At 44.0% G+C, this 16,020-nt stretch overlaps 1 protein-coding gene across 1 annotated transcript in view; it reads right to left on the bottom strand.

Annotated features, from left to right (window-relative positions):
• Nucleotides 1-5,072: 5,072 nt before the first annotated feature.
• The window catches only part of NLRP5 (NLR family pyrin domain containing 5), a 32,992-nt gene continuing 22,044 nt past the window's right edge, over nucleotides 5,073-16,020 (bottom strand). The window contains exons 10-13 of the mRNA XM_058530789.1: nucleotides 14,005-14,175; nucleotides 11,788-11,958; nucleotides 8,746-8,916; nucleotides 5,073-5,205 (exon numbers count right to left, since the gene is read on the bottom strand). Coding sequence (XP_058386772.1) covers nucleotides 5,073-5,205; nucleotides 8,746-8,916; nucleotides 11,788-11,958; nucleotides 14,005-14,175 — 646 coding nt within the window. The remainder of the gene's footprint in view (nucleotides 5,206-8,745; nucleotides 8,917-11,787; nucleotides 11,959-14,004; nucleotides 14,176-16,020) is intronic.

The following is a 16,020-nucleotide window of genomic DNA, read 5'->3' as shown; positions in this document are numbered from 1 at the left end:
GACATAGGAACGGATCCTTTGTCCTCGGTCTTGGCTTTGTAAAGATAAGGATGGCGCTCTACTGCCACCTAGCGAGCATCAGGGGAAGTTCAAGGGAATTGCAGAGAGGCTCGGAATTCCGACCTGGGGCGCTGCTGAATTAACTAAACCTGGAATTATCCACCCACGGACTCGTTACTGTGTGAAATGAGAAACTTCCTATTCAGTGACCACAGGTCAGGTATTCTGTTACTTGTAGCTCTTCATATGGCTTCACGCACGCACACACACCACTCTACCCATCTGCAAAGTGTGGCAGGGTGAGTAGAGGTGAATTCATATCATACCACACCAGGAAAGGGTCCTACTGGAGAAAATGACAAGTGAGGAGCCCAGAGTCACCCAGGAGGCAGCATCCCCCACCCTCGGTCCCCACCCCACAGCCAACGCACAGGTCAGGGCAATGCCATTGGATTCGCCGAGGGTCGCCCTGCAGGAGGGCGCCTCTCCTCTTGCTGCTCTGCCTTCCATGGTGCAAATGCACAAATAAATGTGCATGCAGAGAATGAATGATTGGGACGTAAGCACCCTGAGTATAAATATCAGCTCTTTGGGAGATAATCTGAGAACCCCAGTTACTGTTCAGAAGTCGGTTTTGGCTGCCAAGGGAAAGGACTCCTGAACCCGTGATGGACGGCACTGAGGTTCCCTGGACCCACGCAATTTGCTGTCAGGCTGAAAACACTACAGTGACTTCCCACTGTGCTCAGAATAACACCCAGAGCCCTTGACCTGACCTCCCCTGTCCTTATGGGATCTGGGTCACACCCCTCTCTGACCATATGCTGTGCGTCCCTCTCCTTCTCATATACTGGCTCCGACCTCAGGGCCTTTGCACCAGCTGTCCCTGTGCCTGAACACCCTTCCTGAGAGTGCTGTGTGGTGAGAATCTTCTTGATGTTCAGGCTTCTGCTTAAACATTACTCCTTGTATTAGTCAAGATTCTCTAGAGAAACAGAACAAATAAAATATATAATAAATAAAATATATAAGATATAATAAAATCTCTTCATACATATACATATATGTGTTTATTATGAGGAATTTATTATGAGGCATGGTTTATTATGAGCAATTGTGGAGGCTGAGAAGTCCCACAATCTGCTGTCTGTAAGCTGGAGACCCAGGAGAGCCGCTGGTGACATTCAGAGTCCTCAGGCCTGAGAACCAGGGGAGCCAATGGTGTAGATTCCCCTCCGGGTCTGACGGCTTGAGAACCAGGAGCGCCGCGGTGGGGAGAGGATCAGTGTCCCAGCTCAGGCAATCAGGAAGGCTGAATTCTTCCTTCCTCTGCCTTTTTGTTCTACTCAGGCCCTCCATGGGTTGGATGATGCCCACCCTCACTGGGGAGGCAAATGGCTTTACTGGTCCACTGATTCAAATGCGAATTTCATCCAGAAACACCCTCCCAGACATGCCCAGAAATGTTTAGCCAAATATCCACGCTCTCCGTGATCCAGTCAAATGGACACATGAAGTTAACCATCACTTTCCTTAAGAGCAGCCTTGTCCAGGCCAGCGGTTGCCAGGGAATAAGAGCAAGGGAGGGGGTGGCTACAAACAGGCATGAGGGGATTTTTTGGAAGATGAACTGTTCTATATATTTTGGGGATGGCTGTCGAAGTGTTTGTCAACACTCAGAACCTTACACTAAGAAGGGGGAAATTTTTACTGTATATAAGTCATACACCAAACCTGACTTAAAAAAATACAAACAGTGCAGGAAAAAAAAAGTGGCCTTCTCAGGCCCCCAAGTTAAAAATAGTCCCCCCAGGGCCGGCCCCGAAGCGTAGTGGTTAAGTGCACGCGCTCCACTGCTGGCGGCCCCGGTTTGGATCCCGGGCATGCACGGACACACTGCTTGTCAGACCCGGCTGTGGTGGCGTCCCATGTAAAGTGGAGGAAGATGGGCACAAATGTTAGCTCAGGGCCAATCTTCCTCAGCAAAAAGAGGAGGATTGGCAGGGATGTTAGCTCAGGGCTGATCGTCCTCACACGCATACACACACTAAGTAAATAAATAAATAAATAAATATTAAAAAAAAATAGCCCCCCAGTCTCTCGATAACATGTCACGGTCTGTTTTCTTCATAGGATTGACTGTCTGGACATTCACAGCTCTTATATTTGTCCCCCGCCAGAATGTAATAAGCTTCAAGAGCACGGGGACCTTGCCTGTCTTGTAGGTGGCTGGACCATCAGCTCTAGTCCAGTGGCCAGTACACAAGGGTTAGTGGTTGTAAAGAATAACCACGACTTCGCCCCCTCCTTTTGGAACTTGGAATCAAATGAGAAATGAGTTAGATATAAATCAAGATATACCTGTTACTCGGAGCTCTGTTAGTCCGATGGCCTGCATGTACAGCGTCCTAAGACGTCACCGTCATCAAAGCCCTCCAGCCCTGGAAGCTTACTGCGTGGAGGAGGAAAGAAGGATCCCTGAGGCTGCTTGGAAAGAGAGCCCCAGAGGGGCAAAGCCACACGGGTCCAGCTTCTCCCTCTTGGCCTTACCAACTAGGTAAATCCCTTCTCTACCCTTGGAGAAGGCTGAAGGGCACAAGAGAAAGACATAAGCTGCTCTCTCCAACCTGCAGAAGTGAGTCGAGAGTGGATCCTCCACCCCTGGCAGAGAGTAGTGCATTGGACAGAATATAAGGTGGCCCCTGGTGATCCCTTCCCCCTGGTGTTCCCACCCTTGTGGGATCTCTTCCCCTTGAGTGTGGGCTAGACTCGTTACTTGTAGCCAAATAGAATATAGCAAAGTCGATGGGATCTCACTTCTGTGATAACATGAAATTGTAAGTCTGTTTTGCAGAGAGACTCTCTCTCTTGCTGGCTTTGAAGAAGCAACCTTCCATGTGGAGAGAGCCATGCAGCAAGTAGCTGGGAATGCCCTCTGGTTGAAGAAACTGAGGTCCTCAGTCCGGCAGCCTGCAAAGAAATGAACACTCCCAGGAACAACCTGAGTTTGGAAGAGGTTCCTTCCCCAGTCGAGTCTCTGATGAGACCACTGCCCCACCTGACACTTTGTGGCCTTGTGAGACCCTGAGGCAGAGGATCCAGCTAAGCCATACCTGGACTCCTGACCATAGAATCCATGAGATAATAAATATCTTAAGCTGCTAAGTTTGTGATTATCTTGCAAACAGCCATAGATAACTAATACAAGTAGGTACCTAATAAATATTGGTGGAATGAATGAATGTCCAGCTCCTTCAAGAGCTTTTTCAGTACTCATCTCCTCCTCAAACTGACCATAAGAGGGAGGGACTATTTTTTCTATTTTCCAGATAAGGAAACAAAGGCCAATGGAAGTTGACATTTGTCTAGTGTCACGAGAAATCATTTAGTAGAAAATCCAGGATGCTAACACAGGTTTGAATCAAAAACTTGTTGCCTTCCTGTTTAGGCAGTAATTTTCCAAAGTGGGGTACATGTACTGTTGGAGGGCCAGGGGATGGTCATTGCTCAAGATTCTCCTTTAGACACAGAAGGAAGGCATTATGAATTTTTAGCTATATAATATATACATATATAAGGTGATATATCTAACTAAAAGGACTAAAATAATAATGCTTTATTAGTGTTTACCACAAGCATCAAAGGTGGCTGCCTCACCTGGTCTATTATATGTCAGATGGTTAAGTGTCCTGTGTGGGGGAAGAGGTATTCTGAAGGAAGATTGGGACTTCTCTAACTCAGAAGGACTAACCGTGGCACCCCTCTCCCCTACATTCATCTCACAAAAACCACATCCTTTTGGTCCAACGTACAAGCATTATATAATCTGAACTAACTCTCCCAGACAATGTAGGTGTTTAAAAAATATTCCTGGAAAGAAACCACAGGTTGAAGATAATGCTAATAACACAAGCCCAAGTAAACTACAGGGCTGACATTTCTCCTATGCCTGGCATAAACTTTTCTTCAGCCATATTACAGGAGCGAGGGGAGGCAGATCAATCACCACCTAATTTGAACAAACCTAAAAACATGTCCAGGTTTGAAAAACGATGCTTGAATGTGAAGATCAAATGAGTTAGTCATAGACAGTGCTTAGAACAGAGCCTGGACACACAATAAGGGCTGTGTTAACTATCATCGTCTTTCATCATCATCATCATTGTGGATTAGAGAAATAAATTTAAGAAATCATAAAAGGTACATATGGTTAAGAACACAAGAGTTTCCCACTCTCCTAGGAAGAGACTGACTGTTCTGTCGCCATGGCAACAAGTAGCTACTCAAACACATGTAAACCCATTCAATGGCTCCAAGACAAGTGGCCTCAGCAAACATGCCTTTGCAAGCCAATCAATGATTCCCCTTAGCTTCTGAAATTGAGCCAATCAGGAAGGGATTTACTCTGATGAACACACCTGTGACTGCCAGGCTCACCTGAGTACCTACATGGCAGCTCACCTGAAGATCCACCAATCCTTGTACTTTTGCTTCTCCAAATCCCTACCTACAGAGAATAGCAGTCTGCTCTACGCAGACTGTGGTAGACCAGTTCTCCTTTACTACACTAAGTAGTAAGTTCAGCTTTGTGTTTCTATTTCAGACACTGAGTGACAGTCACATTACCCTTTGACATTTAGGTACGTGCTTTAATTTTTTTTTTTAAATCAGTGGTGTTGTATTACCAAATTTGGGGGCCACTTTTAAGAACCTAAATCCTCCCACCTCTGCTCTTGAATCCCATCCCCACTGGTCAAGAAGGCCACTTGACACTTTTTCCAAATGCTCTCAGTGTTTATTTTATTTGAGTCCCTCTACATGCTCCGAGGTAGGACAGACATTTCATAGATATTGAGGTTCTATGACTTGAAGGTCACAAGCCTATGTCAGAGGCAAATGCAATAACCAGGTTATATCGGACACAAGAGAATCACTACCAACGAGGGCTTCATGAGGATCAGAAACCATTTTCCATCTTTGAGAAGGAACTCCTGGGCAGAGCTTGCCTGGAGAAGATAGCTTTTAAAGTTCCTCCATCAGAATGGGTGTGGGTGGGGAGGGTTTTCATGTCTTCAGTTTTTCCACCAATACCGGTCATCCTCGTCAAAAGAATACCAACCATCGTCAATTATTACATGCGGCTTGAGTAGCTGTACCTCCTCCAGCATCTTTCTTATTTGAGCAGGATATTGCCTTTTCCACAGCCTGGGGAAGCAGAAGGGGGACTCATTACTCTGGGACTTTGCTTCCGACTTTTCTCCTTTCCTCAAAATTCTGGGAAACCCCATCAAGGATCTGAAACCTCTTCTTGAGGAGCAGAAGCATGTTCCCCCATAGAGTAAAAGTAAATCCTTACATGGAAAGGAACTCTTAGATGTATCAGATACTACACTGAGCTGTTACAGGCATCTGCCCCTCACAACAAACCTAAGAGGCAGGCATGATTACTCATCCACCCATGAACTCCTGCCCGAGAACTGACTTTAAGCCAGGTCCTGCTATAGGGTTTGGAGGCACAGCGATGAACAAGGCAAAGTCCCCACCCTCACGAAGCTTATATTCTAGGAGAGGAGAGAGAAACACGTATTCAAATAGATATATAGCTTCATCCTCCTTTTATGGGTGGGAAGCCAGGCTCCTGAAAAGTCAATTAGTAAAATCCAGGTCTGATTCTTCTACTCCACTTCAGCTACTAAGTCCCATAGTCACAAGCTGATCTTGTCAAAGGCTGTATTGCCTCACGAATCATTGGTAAAAATACACTGTCTTTCAACCCACTCTTCTGCCTTTTCAGCTCGTTTGCTGAAGTGACTGCTCTAACCATTCTCTTTGACCACATCAAGATCTCCCAATCCACTGAGCCATGCTTTCTCATCCATCCCTCCTCCCCCCCTTCACTTCTCTCCTATCCCCCTCCCATCCCACACTACAACTACTCTTGTGTGCTTTCTGGTTACATCCATCTGCCAAAACTTGACCCCTGGATAAAGCCAACCGCTGAGAGCTGGACCTTACAGGAGAGAACACTTACTCAACTAGGAAGTTTGCTATTGATACAAATGCACCATGACCAGCCTCAATGGGCTGTCCATTCTGCAGCCCATGTTTCTTCAGTCAAGTTTTACTTCCCTAATCGTAACTGTACCTCCTCACTCTCAGGGTTCTGCTTAACTTCTCTTCTGTCTGTGAGCATGGGGTACTAAATGGCAAATATTCTTTCTACCATCAAACAGAGAAACTCCATCTATAAGCCCTCATTTGAACATGATGGCAGCACCCTAATCTTAAAGGATAGTCCTACTAATCTTCAGTGACCTTTAATCTCAGCTCTCCAGAACCTACAACATGGAATCCTTAAGTTTCATTTTCAACTGCTCGCTCTAGAAGACATGGTTGGGCATATTCTGATACTATCTTAACAGAAGCGTCTTGACTTGAACCTTTAGCCCTACCCACTTCTTTTCTCTCCCCTCCAGAGCAAAAACTTTCCTAGTCTGCACACAACATTTCCCCTTCCTCTCTCATTCGTTCTTCAGTCCAGCTCAGCCTGACTTCTACTCTCATTGTCCCACCCAAACTGCTCAAAGCGGTTAATCATCTCCAAGCTGCCACAGCCAGCAGACTCGCTTCTCTTTTCATCTTTCTCCTCTCCCAGCAGCATTAGACGTAGTGCTCACGTCTTTCTTAAAACCCCATCTTCTTAGATTTTGTGAAGCCACATCTCCCTGGTTTTCTTTTTAAGTCTCGCTGCTACTCCTTATCCTCCTTTGCTGGCTTCTCTCATCTTCCAAACAGAAAGACGATACTTTAGTGTTTCTCATGTTCTAAGGCACTAAGTTCTTACATGTGTCAACTTATGAGAATTTAATGTGATCATTTGTGTCTGGTTTCTTTCACTTAGCACAATGTTTTCAGTTTATCTACATTCTAGCGTGCACCAGGACTTCACTCCTTTTTGTGGCTGAATAACAGTCCATGGTACGGATATATCACGTTTTGTTTCTTCATTCTTATATTGATGGACGTTTAGGCTGTCTTCACCTTTTGGCTACAGTGAATACTGCTGCTGTGAGCATGCTCATGCATGTATTTGTTTGACTACCCGTTTTCCATTCTTTTGGGTAGTATACCTAGGTGTGGAATTGCTGGGTGATGTGGTAATTGTTTTACTTTTTTGATGAACTGCAATTTTTTTAATTTTTATTTTTGTGAGGAAGACCAGCCCTGAGCTATCATCCAATGCCAATCCTCTTCTTTTTTGCTGAGGAAGACTGGCCCTGGGCTAACATCCGTGCCCATCTTCTTCCACTTTATATGGGATGCCACCACAGCATGGCTTGACAATGGGATCCGAACTGGCGAACCCCGGGCTGCAGCAGTGGAGTGCGCACACTTAACCGCTTGCGCCACCAGGCTGGCCCCTGCAATTTTTTTTTTAAACTTTCTCTTTAATTAGGAATTTTAAAACTTAAGCCAGATCACTCAACTGCTTGAACTTTCGCTTTGGCTTCTCATCCTATTTGGAAGAAAATTCAAAATTTTAAAACTCTGGTCTCTAAGGTGCTTCCCCATCCATGAGCTGGCTGTTATCTGTGTCGTATTTTACCACCATCTCCTTCTCTCCCTAACTTCAGGTCTCCTCAGAGGGAATATGGGAGGTCTGTCCCGGGAGTCTCTGCTCTTAAGTCTCCCTCAGTTGGGAAGGTTCCTGTCTCAGACCTTCACACCCTGCCTTTGCCTTCAGGACTCAAGTCCAACATCTGTTCCCCAGTGAGAACTTCTGACCACACAATCTAAATTAACTCCACGTCCAGTCACTCTCTCTTACTATTTCATTTTCTCTTTAGCATGTACCACCTAGAGTAATCCTGAACATTTAAAAACAATTTTAATTGTAGTAAAAGATGTATAACATAAAATCTACCATCTTAACCATCTTTTGGTGTAAAGTTCAGTGGCAATAAGTACATTCACATTGTTGTGCAACCATCACCACCACCTATCCCCAGAACTCTTTTCATCTTCCCCAACTGAAATTCTGTTCTCATTAAACAATAACTCCCCATTCCCTGTCCCTCAGCCCCTGGAAACCACCATTTCACTTTATGTATCTATGGATTTGATTACTCTAGGTACCTCACATAAGCAGAATCATGCAGTGTTTTTTTGTGTGTGTCTGGTTTATTTCACTTAGCATAATGTCCTTAAGGTTCATCTATGTTATAACATGTGCCAGAATTCCTTTCTTTTTTAAGGCTGAATAATAGTCCATTGTATGGATAGACCACATTTTGTTTATCCCTTCATCTGGTGATGGATGCCTGAGTTGCTTCCCCCTCTTGGGTATTGTGGATAGTGCTGCTATGAACATGGGTGTGCAAATCTCTCTTTGAGATTCTGCTTTTAATTCCTTTGCGTATATACCAAGAAGTGGAATTGTTGGATCACATGGTAATTCTACTTTAGTTTTTTTTTAAGATAAACATTTTATTTGTATGGTGTCTCTCCAGTCACCCCCAATCCATCCAAAAGTAAGCCCCATGAGATCAGGCACCGTGGCTCTATCTCCCACACTCCTGTATCCCCAGCATCCAGCACAGTGCCTGGAATATAGTGGGCACTTATTGGCTGAATAAAGATCTGGTTGCTGAGCCATGATCGCAACCTCTCTGATAAACTGCTTCTCCAACTAGCATGCCTGTAATAGCAGGTTTGTATCTCAGAAGACAATCACCAGGGACTTACCCAATTATTTGTAGATTAGATGTGGGATGTGCAAAGGCTGAACACAGCTTCATCATTCCCCTCGTACTGAAATTATTCCGCATCAGGTTTAGGCTGGTCAGGTGCTGGTTGCAGGAGAGGGCCGAGGAGAGCACCTCACAACAATCAGAAGTCAATTCACATGCCTCCAACCTGTAGGGCCAGGACACCCAGGAAATAACCCCAAAGATCAATGCTCCATCCTTCCTTCAACCCATTTGACTTTCACATCAACATTTAAAAAAAGAGTGGTGGCATGATTTCATCTTTTTATTTTTATAGCTGAGTAGTATTCCATTGTATGTATATACCACATCTTCTTTATCCATTAGTCCATTGGTGGGCACTTGGGTTGCTTCCAAGTCTTGGCTATTGTGAATAATAAGGGTGCATATGTCTTTTCAAATTAGTGTTTTCACGTTCTTCGGATAAATACCCAGAAGTGGAATAGCAGGATCATATGGTATTTATATTTTTAATTTTTTGAAAAATCTCCATACTGTTTTCCATAGTGGCTGCACCAATTTACATTCCGACCAGCAGTGCATGAGGCAGTCTATACAGAAGTCGAAACATAATGATGTATACTCGAAATTTATATAATGTTATAAACCAATGTGATTTCAATTAAATAAAAAAATAAATAAAAATAAAAAAGAATGGTGGGCTCCATCTGTAAAGTATCTGGTTCAGTAGTTCTAGGGAGGGACCCAAAAATTTGCGTTTCTAAATGAGTTCCCAGGTGATGCTGCTGCTGCTTCTGGTTCCCACAATGAGAGCTGCTGGATGACTCAATTATAGTTGTGGAAAGAACCAAAGATAAAGGTTGAGAAAGCCTGTAACAAGGGAACAAAACAAGGAACATGGAGAGGGACTTGCTGAGAAAGTCACATTTGACCTAAAACTTGAAAGATGAGGAGAACTAAGCTAGGTCAATGGGGGAAGGAAGTACTGATACACGCTTAAGAAATTGCATGTACACTGTCCCTGTGGAAGGAAGGGGTAGACATGTCTGAGAAACGAAAAGTCAAGTAGGTGGCCTGAGTGGAGTCAGAGTCATGAGATGAGGCTGGACATTATAGGACACATTAAGGATTTAGGATTTTATCCTAAGAGCAATGGAAAGCCGAAGAACATTGTTAGATGTAATAATGGTACTGTAGTAGTGTTCTTATATTTTGGAGATGCATTGTTCAGGTATTTAGGGGCGGGATGTCAAAATCTGTAACTTGCTATGAAATAATTCAGCAGATAGATAGTTTAAACTAGGTGGTGGGTTTATAGATTTTAAATGTCCCAATCATTCTAGATTTTGTATATTTGGGAATTCTTTTGACAGAGAAAAAAGTCTGTGGGATGCAACTCAAGTAGTTTTAGCCACCTATAGCTAGACGGTGAGATGGGATTGAATGAAGGCTTATTATTACTATTGTTGCTGGGTTTTCTTCTAAAATAATATCCAAGCATTTATGAAAACAGAAACTCTCTAGTAGGGAGGCTGAGGGTAGAGGCAAGGGGGAGGTGATTCAATGATAGGATAGGGCATTTCGTAGACAGATGATTATAGGATTCCCAATATGGGTGAAGCTAACCTCAGAGTAGTAGGGATGCTCCCTTTATTGTTTCAGAAAGGAAGGAATGTGGATGCAGAGATTAATTGGTTTCACGGTAGAAAGTCCAGAGCTTTTCTGTGAAATGGTTTTATATTGATTTGAAGGAGGTGAGGTCATTTCTTAAGCACCAGAAAGAGCAAGGTAAGTTCAAAAGTTTCCAGAGAGTGCAATTGGTTTGAAATTATTGTTTCTGGGAGTGGGGAAAGCAAGTTAACCAGAAAAATGCAACACTGAGAAGATAGAAATTTACATCAATGACCACTGACTGTACATGACACCAACTTGCCCTTGTTTGCCTTTTTTCTCCACTTTGCTTGCAATTCTCTGCTACCTAAGTGCAGGTGCTCAGAGGGTGGAGAGTGGGGTTCTTCAAAGCTTAGAGTATTTCTAGGTGGATGCAGCCAAGTCAAGAAGACTATAGGACATGGAAGCTAAGAGGAAAAAGGAGGTAGAGATGGGCACGACTGCATAGAGAGAAGTGGAGGGGGTGACAGAATGGAAGTGGCGATGAGCTTGAAGAATGATGTGTGATTTAAGGAAGGAAATGGGTCCTCAGATTAAACCCCTTGCCCAATAAAAGAGGAATATTACTCTTCCCCTCAGTGTCATGGCGGTTATAAATAATGTATGCACGATGCCAGCATATGGTCGGTGCTCAATAAATGGTGTCAAATATCACATTCTAGGGTAGTTCACAGTGTTGTGCAACCATGGCCTCTATGTAGTTCCAACTTATTTTTATCACCCCAAAAGGAAATCCATACCCATTAAGCAGTCCCTCCAGGCCCTGGAAACCACCAGTCTACTTTGTGCCTCTATAGATCTGCCCATTCTGGATATTTCATACAAATGGAATCACACAACATGTGACCTCTTGTATTTGGCTTCTTTCACTTAGCCTAATGTTTTCAAGGTTTATCCACGTTGTAGCATGGGTTGGTATTTCATTCCTTTTTTATGGTTGAATAATATTTCATTGTATGTACCAGCACACTGTTTTAACAAACCTCCCAAGTGATTCTGATGTTTACAAAGTTTGAGAACCACCAGTGTCATCACTTGCTTTTTGGTCCATCTTTCTCACCAGCCACATATATTGCAATGCCAAGGTCATTTACCTCCAAATTTCCACCATTTGGCACCATGTCTAGCACACTTGGGTTGCCCAATAAACATTTATCGAGTACTAACTACCTCCAGACTCTGTTCTCAAGCATTTGCCATTTCAGTCACTTCATATAAGAGCCTGGCTGGAATTTATGCCCCCGTCTATTACTCTGCCAAGGTTGTATTCTGTCTAATTTAATGGAATCGTGCAAGTCGGGGAACACCATCTTTGTTCAAGCGACTTCACGCTCAAGTCCCCCTTCCTCTGTGCCCAGCCCTCCATGAGGTGATCCCAGGAACTTACCCGAGTCTCCTCAGAGGACTCTTCCTTTGCTTCAACCCCTCGCACAGCGCTGCAATTCCATCGTCACCCAGGGCGTTGGCGGCAAGATCCAGGCTCTTCAGGCGTTTGCTTGCTGTGATCACATAGGACAGATTCTTGCAGCAAGCGGCAGAGAGATGACACTTCACCAGTCTGCAGGAGGGGAGAGAGAGAAAGAGAAGAGAAGAGAGGAGAGGAGAGGGGAGGGGAGGAGAGGAGAGGGGAGGGGAGGAGAGGAGAGGGGAGAGGAAGGGGAGGGGAGGGGAGAGGAAGGGGAGGGGAGGGGAGGGGAGGGGAAGGGAAGGGAAGGGAAGGGAAGGGAAGGGAAGGGAAGGGAAGGGAAGGGAAGGGAAGGAATATATCCACACCTTTTGAGGAGAGTACTACAGTGGGATAATGTTAGCAACATTAGTGGGCATTTCCTTTATTTCTTCCTAGTGGTAACCTTTCTGACCATCTTTGTGAATGACTTAGACTGTGAGGCATCCATTGGCTCAGGAGAGGGATGATGGTGGAGAGTGGGGAAAGTGTTTGATGTGACTGGAGGTGTCTCTGGAAAAAGAAATGAGCACATCAGAGTTTGCTTCCCACCTGGAGATGGGATAGAGATTCTCCATGGTGGAAGGGGAGAGAGACAGAAAAAACATGAGTGAGTAGAAGTTGATAGAGTGCCTGACAAAAGGACAGAGCCCTGAGAGGGAGAGAAAGGATGACAGAAGTTGCTAAAATGCTAGATAGGGTTTAGGATCTAAAAGGAGAGTGGTCTTGTGCTTCTGTTCCTAGGATGAGGGGGTGGGAGGTGGAAATGGTCCCTGCAGGCATAACTGGATGATTCACCTGAGTAGAAATAATGGAAACAGTTTCAGAGTTTCACATCTGCAGCTTAGTATGCTAAGAACAGAATGATCCCACTGCAGATGAGAGAGTCCATCTCCAGGAGGTATTCACATAAAAAATGAGGAAGGACTCCATTGTGAGGACTCACACCTGAAGAGCAGGTGGGAATGACCAAGTTCTAGATGCTAGCATGGATAAATGATGATGGTGAGGACCAGATAATCTCCCAGAACTAAATGTAATCCCAAAGAAATGACATCTCCAACTGACTAAGCTTTAGTTTCTATATTGTGCAGAAGTAGGGCTTGAAATGCCAATTTCATGAAAATAAATAGAGGAATTAATACTTCGGATGCATTTAGTGGTTTGTGGACTATGATCTCTATCCCATTCCTTTCTTTTGTTTATTATTGGGGAGGGACAAGATCTCAAAATGGTCCCACTTTTTGGTCTATGAATTCTACCTTTGTAATTGATCATAAGAAAATGCTACCAAATACACCAAGATTTACAAGGCACACGTGACTAAAACATTGGACATAAGCTAAGTGCCCAGCTTCAGGGGATTTAAGTTATGCTGCACCATTAAATGGAGTACTGTACCACACTTCATTGCTATTATGATTCGCATATCCTCAAGGACAGAATGTGAGACCAATGGCAAGGTTTGGGGTCCTTGGGAGTTTTGGTTCCCACCTGGTTTATGATTGGTGGGGTGACTTCATGAGACTAGACATGCAAAATATTTAGAGCTCTGTGCCTGCCACATGGTAAGAATGCTTTAAGTGCTAGTATCCTTTCTTTGTAACATTAAATGCTCCATATGCATCCAGAAGACATTTACTGAAACGTTAACAGTGATTATTGCTTGGCTGTGAGATTAGGGATTTATTTCTGCTTGTTGAGATTTTTAAATTTTTCTGCAGATTGTTTAATGATGCAATACTTCTATTAAATAGAAACACTCCAATAAGGGGTGAAGAAATTTGAGTCCCAGAGAGAAAAGGGATTAAGAGATAGACAGTCCCCTCATCTCCATCCCATATACAGATTAAATAACTGAAGATTAACTTGGGGCAAGATGATGTGTTCTGAGAAGCGAACAGGTTTTAGAGATCAAGAGTGACCTAGAATTCCACAGATCCTGCCATGGGGCTCTTGTTCAGAATAATCTCTGTCCTTCCCACTCTCACTGTAGTGTCAATGCATCAACTTACAAAGAGTGTTCACTGGAAGAAATGATCATCAGTTGACCCTGGAACAAATCTTTGTTAGCAGTCTCCCTGCTCATCTTTCTTGATCTTCTAGGACCCCCAGGCCTCAATATGGTAGAGTTGATCCCCAACAACCATGGAAACTTACTCTAGGTCCTGGAGGTGACAGGATGGTTCCATCATGACCTCACACAGAAGGCTCATCCCAGCATCTTCCAAGGGGTTCATGCTAAGGCTCAGATGTGTCAGACGTCTGTTGCCCATAAGCGCAAATCCAAGAAAGCCACAGCTAGCTACGTCCAGGTTGCATTCATTTAGTCTGTAGGCACACACAAGGGAAAGAGGAACGTCACACTCCTGCCTCCGTGTGACCCTGGGTAAGCAGCTTCTCTTGGCGTCAGTTTGCTCCTCCTTTGGGAGGGGGTTATGTTCCTGTTTAAGAAGGTTCATATATGTTAGGCTTAAGAGATGGAATGACCATGAGATGCTTGGCACAATGTCTGCATAATGCACGCGCTGGTTGCTATTCAAGATCCTCTGAATGTCTCTTTTTAATTTTCCTTCACAGTCAATCTATTAGTTTCCTATGGCTGTGATAACAAATTACCGCAAACTTAGTGGCTTAAAACACATGTATGTTATCTTATAATCTGGAGATCCGAGACTAACTGGCCTAAAAATCAAGGTGTTAGCAGGGCTGCGCTCCTTCTGGAGGCTCTAGGAGGAATCCGTTTCCTTGCCTCTTCTAGCTCTTATAGGCTGCCCGTGTTCCTTAGCTCATCTCCAGCCAGCCAAGCGTCACTCTGACCTGTTATTGCTTCTCCACCTCTGACTCTCCCACCTCCTTCTTTCTCTTATAAAAACCCTTGTGATTACATTGGGGCCACTCAGATAATCCAGGATCATCTCCCCACCTCAAGATTCTTAACTTAATCACGCGAGCAAAATCTCTTTTGCCATATAAGTTAACGTATCCATAGGTTCCAGCGATTCGGATGTGGACATCTTGTGTGTGTGTGTGGGTGGTTACTATTCCATCTACCATACTCAGTATCTCCCCATCACTTATTCACTGGGGAATCTTAGAATTCATCATAAGATCATATAGACATTAAAGTTATATTCCGTAACAGAATTTATGGCTACAGGTATACCATGAATGCATGAATATTTTTCACAATAAAGTTATCGGTGGACTCGGTCAAAAGGATGACATGGCAGAAAACAAAGTGGTCCTAATGGAGCAAAGCAGAGCAAGTTGATGGTACTGAAAGAGAGTAACAAAAATCTCTCATTCTCACTGTCAAACCAAAGATTTGGGATAGAAGAGAAATCTGGCGACACGAGGAGGCAGGTTTTAAAACAGTGATAGAGACACGTTATACGATAGCTAGAGCACATAGCATCGTCGAGATGTGTGCACGGTGCTCCCAGAATTGTGTAACAGACTTGGAGGGCGTTGGCCCTGCGTCACCATAACCATCGTCTGAAAATCTCATTGATTATCCAACACTCCCCTACCAGAATTTAACCTATGGAAAATAGGGACCGTGTCTGTCTGTCATCTCTCGATCACTAGCAACTAAGAGTGTTCGCCCAAAGTAAGTGCTTAATTAATTAATTAATCTAGTTGATCCTCATTATCATGGTTTCTGTGTTCACGAATGTGCCTACTCTCTAAAATTTATTTGTTATCCCCAAAATCAACACTGGTGGTGCTCACAGTCCTTTGTGGACACACGCATGTGCAGAGCAGAGAAATATTCCAGTCGCCCGTTGCACACGTTCCCAGCTGAGGTTGAACTTGTTTTTCTCTCTACCATAAACACGTGTTCTTTTCATGGTCCAGTTAGTGCCACGACTTTTTGCATTTTTGTGTTTTGTGGGTGATTTCGTTGTTTAAAATGGCCCGCAAGTGCAGTGCTAAAGTGTCGTCTAATGTTTCTAAGTGCAGGAAGGCTGGGATGTGCCTTGCGGAGAAAATATATGTATTACAAAAGCTTCCTTCAGGCGTGAGTTACAGCACAGTTGGCTGCGAGTTCAGTGTTAATGAATCAGAAACACACAAAACAAGCTTATGTGTTGACTGGCTGATGAGAATGTTTTGACCAGAATCTCGCGGGAACCTAACCCTGTATCTCTGCCGGGAGCAATGGTTCCCCAT

Source organism: Diceros bicornis, chromosome 34 (assembly GCF_020826845.1).
Source record: "Diceros bicornis minor isolate mBicDic1 chromosome 34, mDicBic1.mat.cur, whole genome shotgun sequence".
In the NCBI taxonomy this organism is placed as follows: domain Eukaryota; kingdom Metazoa; phylum Chordata; class Mammalia; order Perissodactyla; family Rhinocerotidae; genus Diceros; species Diceros bicornis.
Note: the sequence above shows the minus strand (reverse complement) of the source record. Positions and strands in the feature narration are given on the sequence as shown.